This window comes from Mytilus californianus, unplaced genomic scaffold, assembly GCF_021869535.1.
Source record: "Mytilus californianus isolate M0D057914Y unplaced genomic scaffold, xbMytCali1.0.p SCAF_2, whole genome shotgun sequence".
In the NCBI taxonomy this organism is placed as follows: domain Eukaryota; kingdom Metazoa; phylum Mollusca; class Bivalvia; order Mytilida; family Mytilidae; genus Mytilus; species Mytilus californianus.
In genome coordinates this window covers 43,379,419-43,394,324 of record NW_026262668.1, presented here as the reverse complement: position 1 = coordinate 43,394,324, position 14,906 = coordinate 43,379,419, and the positions used below count along the sequence as shown (strand labels likewise).

General features: G+C 31.7%; 1 protein-coding gene across 1 annotated transcript in view; it reads right to left on the bottom strand.

The window, feature by feature from the left end:
- LOC127728000 (mucin-16-like) overlaps nucleotides 1–14,906 on the bottom strand; it is a 295,239-nt gene that overhangs the window by 34,593 nt on the left and 245,740 nt on the right. The window contains exons 46-48 of the mRNA XM_052235153.1: nucleotides 13,156–13,239; nucleotides 4,595–4,713; nucleotides 3,966–4,024 (exon numbers count right to left, since the gene is read on the bottom strand). Of these exons, the coding sequence (XP_052091113.1) occupies nucleotides 3,966–4,024; nucleotides 4,595–4,713; nucleotides 13,156–13,239 (262 nt within the window). The remainder of the gene's footprint in view (nucleotides 1–3,965; nucleotides 4,025–4,594; nucleotides 4,714–13,155; nucleotides 13,240–14,906) is intronic.

Genomic DNA, 14,906 nt, shown 5'->3' with positions numbered 1-14,906 from the left:
TGCAATTGAAGATTTCTTGCTATTGTGCAATACTGTGCAATTGAAAATTTCTTGCTATTGCACAATACTTATTATATAATAATTTACACATCCTGTTTGGTGTGTATCTCCTACCATATCATTATTATTTGCTTTTAAATATAAATCAGAAATAACCAATTTATAATGGAAAATTTTAAAAGAAAAAATAGGAAAAAAAGAAAAAAAAGGAAAAAAAAAAAATCCCCCCCCAATTTTTTGAACCCCCTTATGATTCATCACCCCCAAACTCAATCCCAGCCTTCCCTTTGTGGTATGGTACCTTGCAGTACAATTTCAGAGAGATCCATACACTTGAACACAAGTTATTGTCTGGAAACTAGAAAAATGTGTTTTTTGGCCCCTTTTTGGCCCCAAATTCCTAAACGTTTAATGCAATTACCCCCAAACTCAAACCCAGCTTTCCCTTTGTGATATGGAACCTTGTAGTACAATTTCAGAAAGATCCATACACTTACACACAAGTTTTTGTCCTGAAACTAGAAAAATGCTTGTTTTTTGCCCCTTTTAGGCCCCTAATTCCTAAAATATTGAGGCAATTACCCCCATCATCAATCCCAGCCTTCCCTTTGTGGTATGGTACCTTGCAGTACAATTTCAGAGAGATCCATACACTTGAACACAAGTTATTTTCTGGAAACTAGAAAAATTCTTATTTTTGGCCCCTTTTTGGCCCCCAATTCCTAAACGTTTCGGCAATTACTCCCAAACTCAATTCCAGCTTTCCCTTTGTGATATGGAACCTTGTAGTACAATTTCAGAAAGATCCATACACTTACACACAAGTTATTGTCATGAAACTAGAAAAATGCTTGTTTTTTGCCCCTTTTTTGGCCCCTAATTCCTAAAATTTTGAAGCAATTACCCCCAAAATCAATCCCAGCATTCCTTTTGTGATATGGAACCTTGTGGTACAATGTTAGAGAGATCCATACACTAACACACAAGTTATGTCTGGAAGTTACAAAAATGCTTATTTTTGGCCCCTAATTCCTTTACTGTTGATACCATAACCCCCAAAATCAATCCCAACCTTCCTTTTGTGGTATTGAACCTTGTGGTAAAATTTCATAGAGATCCATTTACTTAAACTAAAGTTAGAGTGCAAAAACCAATGTGTCTTCGGACGACGAATACGACGACGACGCCAACGTCATACCAATATACGACCACACAAATTTTTTTGCGGTTGTATAAAAAATTGAAATAATATTTTATTAATTTTAATGAAGAATACTAAAAGTTATTGGGCTGAGAAAGAAGTAATCCAATTTATCAGAAAAATAGATCAACGACTCAAATGGCAGGGTTGCGCAAAATGTTTCTTAAACACTGGAGATGTAGCCTCTTTCATAAATTTTGCTGAATAATGACTTAGGTCCTAAGTCTGGAAAAATAAGAAAAATTTACTAAAACATTTCCATAATAGCGGTGCACAACTTCAACGTATGTAGTTTATGGATATGGGTTGAAAACTGTAGGAGTTGATTAAACTAACTAGGTACCCACCTGCCAACCTGCTCAACATCACCTTACTATTAGCTGGTTTTGGACTTTGTCTAACCTGGCCAAAAAAGGAAGTAGGTGACTGACAGATTTGAAAACTTGGACCCGTGTTTAGTGTTTCAAGAAAAGGAATTGAAATATGATTTAAGTAACTTAAATGAAGAATACTACAAGTTATTGGGCTGAGAAAGAAGTAATTCACATTATCAGATAAAAGAAGAATGTGTCTGAGGACACGAATGTCCCCGCTCAAGCATAGCAATTTTCCAAATTAAAAAGGGGCATTACTCTTAGAACAGTAAAAGACTCAGTGTCCGAATTCGAACTCTGTCTGTGTGTTGTAGTTCTAAGCATTGTGTATGAGGTTCCTAAAATTGGGACGTGAAAAACTTGTTAGAGTTAGGAAACTGAAAAATCTGCAATTTTCCAAGTTAAAAAGGGGTTTAACTCTAGAACGGTAAATGTCTCCCAGCCCCAATTCGAAACTCTGTCTGCGTATTGTGGTTCTGATCATTGTGTACAAGTTTCATAAAATTAGCATGAGGAAAACTTAAGAAAGAGTGTGGAAACGAAAACATTTTTTTGAAATTTTCCAAGTTATAAAGAGGCATAATTCTAGAAAGGTAAATAACTGGCTGACCAAATTCGAATTCTGTCTATGAGTTTTGGTTCGTAGCATTGTGTATGAGTTTCATAAAATTTGCATGAGGCAAACTTAAATCAGAGTGCGGAAACGAAAATGGGATGGACGGAAAGACAGACGGAAGGTCAAGGGTAACACTTAATGCCCCCTTCACCTACAGCAGGGGCATAAAAAAGGAAGTAGGTGACTGATAGATTTGAAAAGAGCTTACACATTACAACTTGTCATTGTCAAGCTTTTCAACAAACATGAAGATATTCTGTCCAGTAATACTCGAGAAAAGTTAGATGAAAATATTTGTTGGACAAATGAATAGACAGAAAAGGTGATTGCAAAAATAGTGGGGTGTAATATGTCTTTTTGCTGCATTATAAAGGTCCATAATATTTAAACCACAAAACAGAGTGTCAAAATAAGATGCAACCTATGTTTGTACTAATATTTCATTGTCATTATCATAACCTAGTGATAAAAGTGTTGATGTTGAACCATTCACTAGATATTCAGCAGATATCTCAAATTCGATTGTAAAGATGCATAGCAGGGCTTCCAAAATTATTTTAGCCAGCTGGACATTTTATATATTATCCCGATTTTAATCCCTTAAGACTAAATAAACAAAAGGCAATTATGGTAATCAGTTGCCGAGTTGGCCATCCCAATGATTGACATTAAAAAACCATAATACGTCCCGTAAACGGGCGTATAAAAACGATATTAAACTTTCTTTGATTCAAATTTGAAGTTCTGACGTAAACTGTTAAATTGGCAGTGCATCATTCGAAGTGTGCAACATCAGCGTACTCATATCTGCCTTAGACTCTTTATTTGTGCAAAATAACGTTGTCAAAAACTTTACTTTCGTTTTTAAATCTAATACCAGATGTTATCTTGACAATGGTAAAACATGGACCAGAGACAGATACGTAAATTCCGTGTAAGTTTGCAAAGCATGAATGAGTGTAAGTAGCTCTTTCTACGTTATTTCTTCAAGAAAATATTCGAAATAAACGTGAGATAAAGGTATCAATGACAATTTAACCATTTTTTGAAGAAATTAGGATGCATAATTAAATTTCACACCTGCACACATATGTGCTAGTTCAAACAGAGATATGTCTCTGGTTTAAACAACGTGGTTATGACGATTTTTTCATTTTCACCTTTTTAATTTTTTCAACAAATCATATTTGTAAACGTATTTCTGAAAATTTAAATCTTTTTGACTAAATTAATTAGATGCAAACCGCTGAAATGTAAGAAAATAACTTTGAATAGACCGATTAATGTCCAGTTCAAAATAGTTAACCTGTCACCTTGAACAGGTAAATTTCAGCTGTTCGACAACTAATTAGCCTTGATTAAAATGAGAAGGTATTAAGGTAGGGGTTGTTTTGATAGTACTTAATGATCATGTCACTTTTATGACCGGAAATGTGTGGCTGTTAAAGGCAAAAGGTTGGGTCAAAAAGATCGTGAATTATGTTAAAATGACCATCTCTTAAGAAAGCCTTGAAAACTGAAAAGTAGATGACCGTTTCATGCTTTGCCCAGCCGGACTTTTACCGGACATTATTACCGTTAAAAATTAACAGGCTTATTTGCAAAATATTAACTTACAGTTTACATTTACCAAAGTCAAACCAAACAAAAATAAAAATCCATGATCATTACAAAATTACTACTTTTAATAAGGATCTTTTAAAGTGTTTTCAATAATTTATTAAAAACAGTCCTTAATTTTTTTTAGGTCAAATGATATTTATATGTACATTACCTAAAATCTGTTACATTTAAGTACTGGATATCTTCTACACCAATCATCACTGCTGCAAACTGAAGATATATGAAAAATCAAATTAAAAATTGCAATAAAAAGTTAATTAAAAACTTTTGAGGGAAAATGCAAGATTTTCCTTACAAATAAATTACCTGGGCATGTTTAAATTGACCACAAAAGAGTTTGTACTAAAGGAAGATATCAGATGACAGAGAAGAAGTAACCATGTACTTTTGATTGACTGTATATAACACATTAATTTAAGGTTTGGAACAGTTAAAAACAAATACCGGTAGCCTTACTTACAAACATTTGAAAAAGTTTTAAGTCATGCACAGTAACTTGATGCTTTAATCATAGGCCAAAAAGCTTTCCTTTTACTAATGTTTCAAAAAGTATACAAGAATTTCCTAATCCTACAAAGAATTGCCAAAGGTTATTAACCTTAAATTTTATAAACAGGTTTCTTAAAGCATTAGAAATGCAGGATTTCAGAATTTTTTGAATTCCTACAATATTTCCAGGTGAGGAATGACTGAAATCAAATTTGGTTTTTTCTCTCCCTTTTTCAAGGTGAGAACTGCTTAGATATATCTGATTGGTTACAACATGGTAAAACTACTTACTGCTTGTTCTACATCTTCTTCGTATGCAGCATAATCTAAATGCAGTTTATTTCCATAATTTGAGTTGAAAGTTTTCTGTAGTGTGACCTCCATATATAATGACCTACTCTCTATTTCAGCTACAAAATTTATATATATAATATTTCAGATGGTGAATAAAATGAGATATGTCTTCTATGCACAAATATATGATCAAGAAAAATAAGCTGTAAATAGTACAACTTTTCTATGATGATGATGAGTTCTAAACTAGAGGCTCTCAAGAGCCTGTGTCGCTCACCTGTATTTACTGATGCTTTGGAAATCATGTAAAATAAGGTTAAAATCATAATTAATAGTATTAGATATTAGATATTATAATGATATCTAAGATAATAACAAAAAACTGCAAAAGTTTTGTAAAATTACTAACTCAGGGGCAGCAACCCAACAACGGGTTGTCGGATTAGTCTGAAAATTTCAGGGCAGATAAATCTAAATCTGATGAACATTTTTGCCACCTGTCAGATTTGCTCTAAATGCTTTAGTTTCAGAGATATAAACCAAAAACTGCATTTTACCCCTATGTTCTATTTTTAACCAAGTTGGCCATGATGGTTGGAAGGCGGGGTCATCGGACAAATTTTTTAAACTAGATACCCTAATAATGATTATGGCCAAGTATGGTTAAATTAATTTGTCTCAGTAGTTTCAGAGAAGAAGATTTTTGTAAAAGATTACAAAAATTTACAAAAAATTGTTAAAAATTGACTATTAAGGGCAATAACTCCTAAAGGGGTCGACTGACAATTTTGGTCATGCCAACTTATTTGTAGATCTTACTTTGCTGAACATTATTGCTGTTTACAGTTTATCTCTATCTATAATAATATTCAAGATAATAACCAAAAACTGCAAAATTTCCTTAAAATTACCAATTCAGGGGCAGCAACCCAACAATATGATGTCAGATTTGTCTGAAAATTTCAGGGCAGATAGATCTTGATCTGATAATCAGTTTTACCCTATGTCAGATTTACTCTAAATGCTTTGGTTTCAGAGATATAAGCCAAAATCTACATTTTACCCCTATGTTCTATTTTTAGCCATGGCGGCCATCTTGGTTGGTTGGCGAGGTCATCGGACACATTTTTTAAACTAGATACCCTAATGATGATTGTGGCCAAGTTTGGTTAAATTTGGCTCAGTGGTTTCAGAGGAGAAGATTTTTGTAAAAAGCTAACGAAGGGTCAGGTGAGCTAAAAAGTGGTTGTCAGAATGGCCTGACCACCAAAATTTGCAAAAGGACTGGCATAATTTTGGTATTTTGCAATAGAAATAATAATGAGGACCTGCAGATTTCCATTAAGGAGCACCAGGAAGAAAGATTTCATGAACTCCGAGTTATCACTATATCCTTAAATGATCTGGATGTTTCATTTCTTTTTTTTAAACATTCCCTGACAAAGACCTTTTAGGTCTTAATATAGGGCAGCCTTTTTTTACTTGTTTTGTGTTTTTACTTATTTGTGTTTTCTCTTTTGTATTTAGTGGCTGTATCACTTCTTCACATCTTTATTTTGTTTGTGAAGTCATTTCATGTCATTGTTTTGTTTGTGAAGTCATTTCATGTCATTATTTTGTTTGTGAAGTCATTTTCCATCAGTATTTTGTTTGTGAATTCATTTCACATCATTATTTTGTTTGTGAAGTCATTTCACATCATTATTTTGTTTGTGAAATCATTTCACATCATTATTTTTTTTGTGAAGTCATTTCACATCATTATTTTGCTTGTGAAGTCATTTCACTTCCTTAATTTTTTTATGAAGTCATTTCACATCATTATTTTGTTTGTGAAGTCATTTCACATCATTATTTTGTTTGTGAAGTCATTTCACGTCATTATTTTGTTTGTGAAGTCTTTTCACGTCATTATTTTGCTTGTGAAGTCATTTCACGTCATAATTTTGTTTGTGAAGTCATTTCACATCATTATTTTGTTTGTGAAGTCATTTCACATCAAAATTTTGTTTGTGAAGTCATTTCAAATCATTATTTTGTTTGTGAAGTCATTTCACATCATTATTTTGTTTGTGAAATCATTTCAAATAATTATTTTGAACAACTTTTCTATGATCAGTGGCATGGTTTGGTTGTATTAGAAGAGTTCTAAACTAGAGGCTCTAAAGAGCCTGTGTCGCTCACCTTTTGATGAATATTTACAAAAATGGTTAAAAATTGACTATAAAGGGCAATAACTCCTTAAGGGGTCAACTGACCATTTTGGTCAAGTTGACTTATTTGTAGATCTTACTTTGCTGAACATTATTGCTGTTTACAGTTTATCTTTATCTATAATAATATTCAAGATAATAACCAATAAAATGCTCTGCTGGGGCGCAGCTTGATACGACCGCAGAGGTCGAACCCTGAACAGTTGGGGCAAGTATGGACACAACATTCAAGCTTGATACAGCACTGAATTTGGATTGTAATTAAATATTTGACACAGCATAGGTTTCTGACACAGAATGAATGTGGTCTAAGAACTTAAATTTTTTTAATTTATCTATTCAAACCATATCATTATTATTTGCTTTTATATATAAATCAGAAATAACCAATTTAAAATGGAAAATTTTAAAGAAAAAAAAGGAAACCCCCCCCCCCCCAAAATTTTTTGAACCCCCTTATGATTCATCACCCCCAAACTCAATCCCAGCCTTCCCTTTGTGGTATGGTACCTTGCAGTACACATAAATGTGATGGACTGTGAAACTCAGATCAGGAGTTTGGGAAATTTTGGTCAGGAGATTAGGACTCAGATCAGAAGGTTTTTAATCGACATAAATTCTGTCATAAATGTAACTGTTTGCTGTAGAAATTGTCTGTTAAAGTGTGTTTTCTTCAACTTTCCATCCGAATGTATTATGTTTATAGTACCCTTGTACTTATAAATTTTCTCTATCTTTTTAAACTTTGAACTTGTTCAATCTAACATTCTTCTTTATTAGTATGTTCTTTAAAATTTCTTATCTTTTTTACCATTATTCATTGCAATCAGAACATTTGCTTATCTATATGCAAGGAGATTTTACTTTTTTAATCTTTATTATGCAAGTAGATTTTTAATGCATGATAAGTAACACATTCAAACTATGATCATGGGTCATAGTTATTAGATAAATTTCAATTTAAGCCTTGAAAGGAAGTATAGACCCCTCAAATAATTTTCAAATTATTATTTTTTTATTTGTCCTAAGACATTTAAAATCATTTAATTACCATCCTTTTATGATTATTTGTTCAATTTATATTTTATTTATATTCTTTTAAAAATTTACATTATTTAAAGGAAAATAACTTAAAACTGAATAAATCAAGGGAAGTAACCCAACATTCATTTTAAATACAAAGTTTTATTACACAATCAGCCTGATGTAAAAATCGTTGATTACCAGTATTTTTGACACCCAAGGTGACAAGTGAAGCCATATAATTATGCATGTTAATTAATTTACAGGTAAAATATAACTTCAGGTAATGTCAGTTACACCAGATATGTTGGGCTGAAATTTTTCATTCATGAAATATTTCATACACGGGATTTTTTTGTCTTCAACGGGAGGTCGGGAGGAGACCCCTGAAAACGGGATTATTGTACAACCGTTGGGAGGTTCATATGTATGAGTACAATTTCAGAGAGATCCATACACTTGAACACAAGTTATTGTCTGGAAACTAGAAAAATGCTTGTTTTTTGGCCCCTTTATGGCCCTAAATTCATAAACATTTACCCCCAAACTCAAACCCAGCTTTCCCTTTGTGATATGGAACCTTGCAGTACAATTTCATAAAGATCCATACACTTACACACAAGTTATTGTCCTGAAACTAGAAAAATGCTTGGTTTTTTTTTGCCCCTTTATGGCCCCTAATTCCTCAAATTTCTAGGGAATTACCCCCAAAATCAATCCCAGCCTACCCTTTGTAGTATAGTACCTTGCAGTACAATTTCAGAGAGATCCATACACTTGAACACAAGTTATTGTCTGGAAACTAGAAAAATGCTTATTTTTGGCCCCTTTTTGGCCCCTTATTCCTAAACGTTGTTGGCAATTACCCCCAAAATCAATGCCAGCTTTCCCTTTGTGATATGGAACCTTGAAGTACAATTTCATAAAGATCCATACACTTACACACAAGTTATTGTCATGAAACTAGAAAAATGCTTGTTTTTTGCCCCTTTTTGGCCCCTAATTCCTAAAATTTGGAGGCAATTACCCCCAAAATCAATCCCAACATTCCCTTTGTGATATGGAACCTTGTGGTACAATGTCAGAGAGATCCATACACTAACACACAAGTTATGTCTGGAAGTTACAAAAATGCTTATTTTTGGCCCCTTTTTGGCCCCTAATTCCTTAACTGTTGGTACCATAACCCCCAAAATCAATCCCCACCTTCCTTTTGTGGTATTGAACCTTATGGTAAAATTTCATAGAGATCCATTCACTTAAACTAAAGTTAGAGTGCGAAAACCAATGTATCTTCGGACGACGACGACGACGACGCCAAAGTCATACCAATATACGACAAAATTTTATTGCGGTCGTATAAAAACGGCAAATTTCCTTAAAATTACCAATTCAGGGGCAGTAACACAACAACGGAATGTCAGATTCATCTGAAAATTTTATGGCAGATAGATCTTGACCTGATAAACAATTTTACCTATGTCAGATTTGCTCTAAATGCTTTGGTTTCAGAGATATAAGCCAAAATCTACATTTTACCCCTATGTTCTATTTTTAGCCATGGCGGCCATCTTGGTTGGTTGGTGGGGTCATCGGACACATTTTTTAAACTAGATACCCCAATGATGATTGTGGCCAAGTTTGGTCAAATTTGGCCCAGTAGTTTCAGAGGAGAAGATTTTTGTAAAAGTTTACGGACGACGGACGCCAAGCGATGAGAAAAGCTCACTTGGCCCTTTGGGCCAGGTGAGCTAAAAAGTGGTGGTCAGAATGGCCTGATTAGCTACTAGTGCACAGATTAATTACTAGTTGGAAATATTACATGCAAAGTCAGGACAATTACATGGTTTGTACCTAACCAACAAACTGAGTCAGATTTGACATGTGCTAGCTCACACATGTCAACAGAAAGACTAGTCATTTTGGGGCCCTTTATAGCTTGCTGTTCGGTGTGAACCAAGGCTCCATGTTGAAGGCCGTACTTTGACCTATAATTGTTACTTTTTACACATTGTGACTTGAATGGATAGTTGTCTCATTGGCACTCATGCCACATCTTCTTATTTATAGTCACCCTACCCTCACACATTACTACAACACTGAGCAGACAAGTCTTTGCTCTAATTTGTAAATATATTGAGGCAGCTAACTCAATTCCCGACTGAACAAATTATGAGACCACTGAAGCAGTTTAAAGGTGAAAGAATTGCATTTGATATTTCTTTGAATTGTTTTGCTTTATAAAAGTGTAAATGTTTACCAATGGTATATATGGTTTACTCCTAATGTCTGAAGTTTCATGGATACCAATAATGATGAGTTAGAAGCTTATCTGACAAGTTTTATTTACAGACAAATTTTGAAGTTAATTTCAATCCTTAAACTCTGATTGCAATGGGTATGACATGGAAATACAAATTACTTTTTCATACAATAATAACTTAGGGATCATAGATTTATTCTTACGAGGAAGCTCCGAGCATGCTCAGAGGATGCTCGGAGCTTTTTCAGTAGGCTCTTCTCTGCAGTTTATGTGAAAATAATTATCATGATCCATTAAGATGTCAATCAAATCTACACCACTTCTATAATAAGGAAAGTAGAGCATTATAGAGGAAGCTCAATTAACACCTGTGTAAACAACTGATCTATTCAAATAAATTTTGCATGACATTTAAAATTATAGAAAAGATTAAGAAATTCCTCAACAGTACTGTGTAATGCTTGGAAAGAAATCTCAAGTCTCCACAAAAAAGTGAAAGTCATTTAACAAAAAATATACAATTATTATATTTATTAATCATTTCTTTTTTTATAATAAAAAAAATTCTCAAATCTTATAATTAGATGATATGATTTAAATATAGTTTATGTTATATAATATGCTACATAAAAGTTATCAAGACACAAACAACAGTCAGGGGGCGATACTAAACAAGTTATTTTTTTTAGTTACTTAATATATATTAATAGGTATTTTTTGTTTTTTAAAATTATTTGATATAAACTCAATAGTTATTTTAAATGTCAAAAGTGGACTAAATGTAGTTTTTAAGAATTTTTTCATCATTTCATTAAGTAAAATTAAGTATTTATCCAACTTGAGATGAGTATAGAGAGATTACTTTAAAAATAATGACAAAAATATTACTTTTATAAATTATTTGATACATCTTCGAAAAATTAAGCATACTTACAATTATTTAAGGAACATATGTAATTGTTTTTGATAAAGATTTCAAATTATAAATAACTTCAAGTCTTAATTAAATCACAAAGTTCCATCCATTTATATTTGTTCATCTCTAAGATTTTAAAGGAAAATGTTATTCTAATAGCCCCAAGAGACCAATCTATGACCAAGAAGTGTGGCATCAGAAAGGCAATAAGTGTTTCAGGAGGATTTAAATAGTTTTATACTGCATGGGGAAAATAACCAGATGTGAAAATTTGGTAAAGCCTGTAAAACCTGTATGAATGGACACCTATAGAAATAATATTAACAGAAGTTACTTATTCATGATATATAAGTAATATTTGAAACAACCTTGTTTTCAATATAACTTGTATAAGTAATTTTGAAAATTACTTGTTTAAGTAATGCCCCTAACTATTAAAACAATGATATTTTTTTTTTTTTTATAAAATAGCAAAGTTAGTTTTTTATAAAAAAAATTATGGCTACTCTAAGAAAAGTTGAGGAGGTAATACCACCATTGTTTTCCCTCTAGTACGTCTCACTTTAATTGTCATTTTTTTTTATAATTGTGCGGATTTGGTTTTATTTTAAATAAAGAAATACTTGGCATAATTATATAAGTGAAGTTTTATCCTGACCTGTACTTGAATGAAAATCTAATATAAAATTGTTTCCCCCTATCAGTCTTTGTTTAATTGGTATTTTTCCAAAAATATGTGCAGAATTTATCTATGTTTTAAATAAAGAAATACTTGACATGAGTAAAGTTTTTTCTTGTCCTGTACTATAGTAATAAAACAACAATTTTTCAGTGCATATAAGAAAGAAGACATCACCAGAATTAACCAACCAAATTCTATCCCCCTTTTTTTTCTCTGTTTACAAGCTTTAGTAGCCATGTCCCCTAAAATTGCAAAAATATTTTATATAAAAAAAAAACAACCATTGTTTAGTTAAGGGCATTACTTAAACTAGTAATTTTCAAAATTACCTATACAAGTTATATTGAAAACAAGGTTGTTTCAAATATTACTTATATATCATGAATAAGTAACTTCTGTTAATATTATTTCTATAGGTGTCCATTCATACAGGTTTTACAGGCTTTACCAAATTTTCACATCTGGTTATTTTCCCCATGCAGTATAAAACTATTTAAATCCTCCTGAAACACTAATTGCCTTTCTGATGCCACACTTCTTGGTCATAGATTGGTCTCTTGGGGCTATTAAAATAACATTTTCCTTTAAAATCTTAGAGATGAACAAATATAAATGGATGGAACTTTGTGATTTAATTAAGACTTGAAGTTATTTATAATTTGAAATCTTTATCAAAAACAATTACATATGTTCCTTAAATAATTGTAAGTATGCTTAATTTTTCGAAGATGTATCAAATAATTTATAAAAGTAATATTTTTGTCATTATTTTTAAAGTAATCTCTCTATACTCATCTCAAGTTGGATAAATACTTAATTTTACTTAATGAAATGATATAAAAATTCTTAAAAACTACATTTAGTCCACTTTTGACATATAAAATAACAATTGAGATTATATCAAATAATTTAAAAAAACAAAAAATACCTATTAATATAAGTAACTAAAAAAAATAACTTGTTTAGTATCGCCCCCTGACTGTTGTGTGTGTCTTGATAACTTTTATGTAGCATATTATATAACATAAACTATATTTAAATCATATCATCTAATTATAAAATTTGAGAATTTTTTTTATTATAAAAAAAGAAATGATTATTTTAAAAATATAATAATTGTATATTTTTTGTTAAATGACTTTCACTTTTTGTGGAGACTTGAGATTTCTTTCCAAGCATTACACAGTACTGTTGAAGAATTTCTAATCTATTCTATAGTTTTGTAAAATTTCAGGCAAAATTTATTTGAATAGATTAGATGTTTACACAGGTGTTAATTGAGCTTCCTCTATAATGCTCTACTTTCCTTATTATAGAAGTGGTGTAGATTTGATTGACATCTTAATGGATCATGATAATTATTTTCACATAAACTGCAGAGAAGAGCCTACTGAAAAAGCTCTGAGCATCCTCCGAGCATGCTCGGAGCTTCCTCGTAAGAATAAATCTATGATCCCTTACACAATGGTGGTCTGCATTCATAAGTATTTATACTTAGTATAACACATGTATGATTTGATCCACACAGTGTACAGGTTAATGGCTCTGAAAAATACAGAAACAAAATAAATGTAATTCTTAAACAAGCAAGGAAAATATTAAGGATTCTTATTTTGAAACAGATATCTCTTAAGAATATCTATCAAAACAAATTTCACATATTCTAAATAACCATAATTTCATTAAAATGAAGAGTATTAAAAATTTGCAGTATGACAAATACATTTCAAATTACATAAGGCCAATTAAAATTAATTGATATATTTTCATCCCCACCGGCCCCTCAGAAATCGTACCGCCCTGATTTTTTTTATTTTGAAAAATTTACGATTTCCGGATTTTGTTCATTACCGTTTCAGGTAACCGCCGATTATTTTGTTGTTTCATTCATAAACTTCCTGTAGCAATTTCGGTTTTCGTATTTCTTCGAGTAATTTAACCAAAATGATTAAGTCGACATATTCTGGTTATGAGTAATAGGCGGTGTCCAAGAACGCAAATCGCGGTATGTCACAAATTTCAGTGATTAGAAACCCGTGGATTTTTTTATTTATACAATGACTTTGTGTCAGGAAATTTAGACTGTGAATGATATCCAAAGCGCAAGAATCGTGAACACATTGGTATAAAAAACATGACTGGAATAAAGAAATTGACTCAAGCACGAACTTGTGCGATTTATGACTGTATATATGAGTACAAAAAGTCAGCCAATGTACAAAATGTATTATAGCAAGCCCTTAGATTTACCCCAAGACTGTCTGTTTTTTTTTTACAAACAGCTTTCCCCAGCCCCTCAATAGAGTCATAAGACAACTTTTTCTTTTTGGTTAAGTTCCTGTTTTACATTGTAATTATATTTGCACCTTGCATAAGAATCTTAGAAGCATCAACCCTAGTATTTTCAACACAGTTTGAATTTTTAATTTCATTCTGTACTCACAATACTTGTGTTGCATACCAATGTGTATGATTCATTTCATGGGCACTACAAACCATAGCTTAGAAAGCAAAATAAATTTGATGTAGGAAGTCTAAATTAGATCATTTCTCCACGTTTTTGCTATTTACTAAAAATAGTTTCTAAAGCGGCAATTACATGTATAACAGTGGTTTCCAATCAGAAATATTTATTTAAGAATTTGAAAAATTATGTAGAATTCCTTATATGTACATGATATAATCTTATTATTGCCCTTGCATATGAAAAACATGTCACAAAAGGGTTTCGGAGGAAATAAAAAGTAAAAAGTAAAATCCTACCACCTGCCCCATTTTTTTCACAAATCTGGATGAAAATCTACTAATTAATTTTAGTTGGCCTAATACACTGTTTCACACATTTTTGCAGTGATGAATACATTTTAATAATACCTGGGAATAACAAATATCTACATTTCTTGGTAAATATCGTGTGTACCAGATACAACTTAAACTTCTAAGAATAAACTTTAAGTTAAAATTTTTTTTAGATTACCTGAAACTATAGGAAGCCGTGCCTTTTTCAAATCATCACATTTCCATGTTCTATGAACCATGAAATCTGGGTAAAACTTTCATTTTGCATATATGTTTAAAACAATCACATTCTTTATGTGCCTGTAGTTCAGTGGTTATCATTGGTTCATGTCTGTCATATTTGTTTTTCGTAAATTGTTTCTTACAGTTGCCTATAATTGCTTACATCAACTTCATTTGAACTTTGTTCGATA